The sequence below is a fragment of the Toxorhynchites rutilus genome, chromosome 2, assembly GCF_029784135.1.
Source record: "Toxorhynchites rutilus septentrionalis strain SRP chromosome 2, ASM2978413v1, whole genome shotgun sequence".
NCBI classification, from domain to species: Eukaryota; Metazoa; Arthropoda; class Insecta; order Diptera; family Culicidae; genus Toxorhynchites; species Toxorhynchites rutilus.
The window spans coordinates 164,566,889-164,572,478 of NC_073745.1; the positions used below are offsets into that span (position 1 = coordinate 164,566,889).

The following is a 5,590-nucleotide window of genomic DNA, read 5'->3' on the forward strand; positions in this document are numbered from 1 at the left end:
ATTAACGAGATTGCAGCGTTTACAAAATAAGATTATGCGTTTGATTTTAAGATGTAGTAGATACACTTCCTCTAATTTGATGTTGGACGCGCTACAGTGGCTATCTGTGAAGCAAAGAATTTATTACTTGACAATGGTGTTCGTCTTCAAAATTTTAAACGGTATGCTGCCTCGATACTTGTGTGATCGAATTGAAAGAGGAAGTGATGTTCATAGATACAATACTAGAAACGCGGATGATGCTAGAACACCTAACTTTATATTCAGTAGGTCGCAGAACTCGTTGTTATACAAAGGAATACATTTTTTCAATTCGATGCCCAGAGAAATAAAACGTGCGGCAACAATGGCAGAGTTTAAGAGAATGTGTATTTCCCACGTAAAATCTGTTTTGTAAACAGGTTTTCGTAATTTTTTTGTCAAATGATTTATTTATGTTTAATATCAATTGAAATTAGAAAAAATATTTACAGGTATCTCAAACTGCCATGTTTGTACTGATGATGATGATGTTTTTTTGTTGTTAAATTTGTTAAAATTGTAGATTATTATAAAAAAAAAAAATTGCGTTGTCTACGAAAGTTTGAGCCTCGCGCGCGTTTGGTGGGCCTGGACGAATGTTAATAATGAACACTGGCAGAAAACTGACACATAATGAAATTTTTATATAGGGTCTGGAGTGGAAACTGGAATTGGGATAGCTCATTCGGAATTGTCGTAAACTATCTTTCATCAGATGGTTATATCGATTATTTCTGATTGTAGCAGATCTCTTTTATGTTCTAAGTAGAAACTTTTAGATATTGGGTTCAATTCCCAATCAGTCAAGGATCTTCCCGGGTTGGAAATTTTCTTGACATGACTTAGAAAAACATTGGGCCTGAAGTTGAGACTATGACTATGTCAATGTCAATATGGATAGGAACATTGTTTGTTTTTTCGCAGTTTGTGTTTTTACTGTTCTATTAATAGATATTTATGCCTGCAACAGATCCAGTTCGCTTGGTTTTTTTTTTATAATACTGGTCTCTTGATATTTTTAAACTTAATTATTATCTATAAGATAAATCGTCCTGCTCAAACCTTTGTAGGGGTATGAGGTGGGCCATTATCATTGAGTGGAGCACCAATGAGACTACAGCGAATGCTATTGGAGTTGCAGAGGTATAAACTGAAATTACAGTTCAGACCCGGAAACGAGGTAATAATAGCTGATATGCTGTCACGTGCTGCTATCGCTGAAGGTGATCCTACCATGAGAGAAATTTATGATATCTACACCATGGACATGGACTTCACCTTTAAGGAGTTGGAGGAAATCAACGTTATGGAGTACATCCCAATCTCGGATTTTCGTCTAAATCCAATTCGTAGAGCATCAACTGATGACGTCGCTGTCCAAACGATCATCAATTTCATTATCGAAGGATGGTCATCATCAATTAATGGCCTTCCGGAACGATTAAAGGTGTTTTGGAAATACAAGGATGACCTCTACACTCAGAACGGGCTTGTCTACATGAACAACCGTATTTTGATACCAGTTGGTATTCGATCAGAAATCTTGGAAAGGCTGCACGTTTCTCACGGTGGAATAGAAAATACTATGAAGCTAGCTCGTGACACAGTTTTCTGGCCTGGTATAAACGATCAGATAAGACAGCGGATTCAGAATTGCTCCGCATGTATCAAAAATTCGGCTAATCAACAACACCAGCCTATGCAGACACATCAAATACCAAGCTATCCGTATCAAAAAGTGAGTCTTGATCTTTGTGAACAGCAGATCAAGGGAAAGAAGCATATCTTTTTGGTGACCGTGGATCATTTTTCAGACTTCATCGAAGTCGAAGAAATTGCCGGTGAAGCTTCATCGCGAGTTATAGTGCAAAAATGTCGGAGAAATTTCGCTCGTTATGGGACTCCCATGTTCGTTACTACTGATGGGGGACCTCAATTCGACAGTGCAGAATTTAGTAAATTTTCTAATGACTGGGAAATCAAACACAGCATGTCAGCTCCTCATCATCAGCAAGGAAATGGAAAAGCAGAGGCAGCTGTAAAAATTGTGAAGCAATTGCTGAAGAAGACTTCGGAATTCAACAGCGATTTCTGGATGGCATTACAACAATGGCGAAATGTTCCCAACAACTGTGGTAGCTCACCTGCGCAGAAGATGTTTAGTCGCCGAATACGCTTTAATATTCCAATGGCCGAACAAAATTACGCATTTCAAAGACAGGAAGGAGTTGAAGAAGCAATCAAACGTAATTGACAGGTTGCTAAATATTACGTTGCCACCATTGCAGATTGGTCAGCCTGTTTTTGTAAAAAAGAAACCTGATGACAGGGCATGGACGCCAGCTGTAGTTCGTGACACTTTCAATGATCGTTCAACTATAGTGGAAGTTCAAGGACGGAACCTTCGACGTGATAACATAATGGTTAAATCCTTGCCGCTGCAGGAACAACATCACCAGGTAGAACATTCTGACACACAAGACGAACCACACTGCTTATCGCCTTATAGTACTCCACGAACTTCGCCGCCAGTTCAGCAACCGTCCGCTGAGCAGCCGAAACGGCAGATTCGTTTGCCGAAGCGTCTCGAGAACTATGAATTATATCAGTGAGCTTAATTATGAAAAGGGAGATGTTATGAGTATCATCTATATATATTATTCATACCTTCTGTTATAACTAATGTTATTCTTTACCTTGCATTCATTAACCTTGCCCAGAGTAAATGTATTATTTGAAATCTGCCAACACTTCCATGAACAATAAAGACAGTTTGCATTCAGTTGATCTACAAGACAGACATGTTTTATTTGGTTAAACCGAAAACTAAACACTTATCCCCCTATTTACACGGTACCTGTTTTACACGATTTCGCTTTTGCACGGTTTATGAAATAATTTTTTTTGAAAAACTTGAAGAATGTATATATGTAGTTCATATGAAAACAAGTAAAATAGGATAGTAGTTCTGACTACGAGTGCGATTTTATGTTCTAGAATTGGCAAGTTATCAAATTACAAGCATTTTTGGAGTCTTGATGTGTGATTTGTGTCAATTTTTCAAACTCTTAGAATGCCAGGAATATCCACAAAATTGAAAAGTAAAAGAAAGTTATATCTTCGGCTTTCGACTTTCGGAGATTTTTCTCTTTAATAAAATTAATGATAAATAAAGCAAAACAAATCTACGCAGCTGTTAATTGAATCTTTTATCACTATGTCTGAAGTCGAATCTGAGATCTTCCCGAATTCGTCGACTGTTGAACCAGAATCGCATCAGGAATGCTCAAGTGATAAGGATGACTTTATACTAATCAGAATAAAAAGACTGGCGATTTCTAAAAGTGGTGATAGTGAAAAAACTCATTACAATTTAGTTTCTTGAAGAATACTTTGTTTTATTTGTATCTAGAATTGATAATAAATTCTATAAGTAGATTTTTATAAAAATTTTTTATCCAAAATATATATTTTTAACAGCCTAACGGGGCCGGGAGTTCAATATTTTGACAATGTTTGCTTACAACTATGTTGGTAATATGTAACCGATTACTCGCGGTTGGCTCGAGGTTAGTATTACAAATGTTCTCGTTATTGGGATGTTGCTGTCTCCAATGTTCTGTACGTGTGCCCGACACAGGATACTTCTTATTGGGATGCAGCTGACCGTTAATCAGCAACGCCCCCCTAGTCTGCACCCCATATCTAGCGTGGTGGAATCCAGGATAGAATGATCACTAGCCGGCGCAATCATCAGCTCGTGTAGAGTTGTCATGAGCGGTACAACCTTTGGCTCTTGTTGAATCATCAGTGGACTGCACAACCTTCGGCCCGTGTATCTGTAAAGAGTGTGTGTATGTATTGCCGCGACTATAATTGTTTTACTTAAATAAATGATTAAATTGAGCATATATCGAGAGTTTATTTCGTTTTACACGGTTTTACATACAAAAATCGGAGATTTCATTCTACACGGTTTTATCGGGAACCTATCTTCAGTGTAAACCGAGGGATAGGTGTAGTTGTAAGTAAGATATAGTTGTAAGACCACAGGCTTCGCCATTGAATATTAAAATTCACCAATTGCAGAAGTTTTGATCTTCGGCGTTCATGTAACGAGTCGACCGTCAACACTGTCACAATCTTCTTATATCCTCTGATCTTCTTGAAAAAAATATATCTCCCTACTAAACACGAGTTGACCGCGAGTAATCGGTTTCGTGTCCTATTCACCATAGAACTAAGTAAAATTGTTATAAATTATTAGTTTTAAAAAATAGAATTTGGCTTCTTAAAACCTATGTAATCGAGCCTGTAAAAATAAACGAATTTTTAAGAAAATGAGCTGACCCGGCAAACTTCGTCCTGCCCGAAATTGATTTTTTGATATGAATACTTTCGAACATTCACATTCTCTTTGAAGCGTACGTTTGTGGGTTCAATCGCAGAATTCTTCATTGATTGATCTTCAAATTGGCCCTTTACGATTTCGTTTTACTATAAATTTCCTATTACTTCTACCAAAACTTATAATATAAATATATTTTCAGACACAATTCTCGTTCGAGATCTTCAATCATTTGCAAATAACATGTTTCCCCTTTAAATGGAATACATGTTTGATACAGAAATGTAAATTTTCATTCATAAGTTTTTACTTTTTAAGCGTGTTATTCTACCTTAGCCCTCCATTGCCATTTTCGCCTCACACCAACGGAACACGAAAGTTAATTCCCCCAACACGAAATTCAATTGAATAACAACGATGTCATTGTAGAACATATTGTCGGTGTTAAGTCAGAGGGGACCAAGTCGCAAAATTGAAAATTTCGAGTTATTGATTACATTTGGTTAAGCATTATGTTAGCTACATACCACATCTATCAGATTTGTAAAATCACGCATACAGCAGGAATAAAGGATCGACATTTTTATGATTGATCAAAAATCCCTCATAGTATGCAGTCAGAGCGGACCTTGTACCATTTACCATGGCGAAATGGCTCCATATCATGTTCAGACAGAGTGGACCATGTGACAATCATTTGTATATTGAATTTAAATAATATCCAAGCGTCAATGCGGACAGGGTTTGTTTAAATGGTGCTCCGTCAAATATTTTCACTATAAAAAGTGATCTGTCATAAACAAAATCTCAAGCCCCCTGGTCTATCCTAAATATCTGCGTTTACAGCATTGACTTCGTGTTGCGCTTTTTGAAAAACGAAAGTTATAATGGATTTTCTGGATGAAATTAACACACCTTTGAAATAAAAATAATGAATGAAAATTTACTTTTTCGTACGGAATAAATATTCCATGTAATATAGTAATAAGTTATGTTGCAAATAGTGAAATTATATCTTAAATATATACTGTTTTTTTCTAAACAAAACACAATACGCTTGTGCACGGTTTGTGAACTCTGTTTAATACAACATTTTATCGTGCAAACGTTACATCTTTTCTACATTATTGAGACATGTAAAATTTCAGACTCTTGTGATCAGATTTCGGATAAACAATCCGCTTTCTATTTTTTCTTTTCTACCGCTCCCCTAACCAAGGT

General features: G+C 36.6%; 1 protein-coding gene across 1 annotated transcript; it reads left to right on the top strand.

Annotated features, from left to right (window-relative positions):
• The first annotated feature begins 1,129 nt into the window (after positions 1-1,129).
• On the top strand, positions 1,130-2,275 carry LOC129766308 (uncharacterized protein K02A2.6-like). The gene has a single exon (XM_055766830.1). The coding sequence runs from the start codon at positions 1,130-1,132 to the stop codon at positions 2,273-2,275; it is 1,146 nt and encodes a 381-aa protein (XP_055622805.1).
• The last annotated feature ends 3,315 nt before the right edge of the window (positions 2,276-5,590 follow it).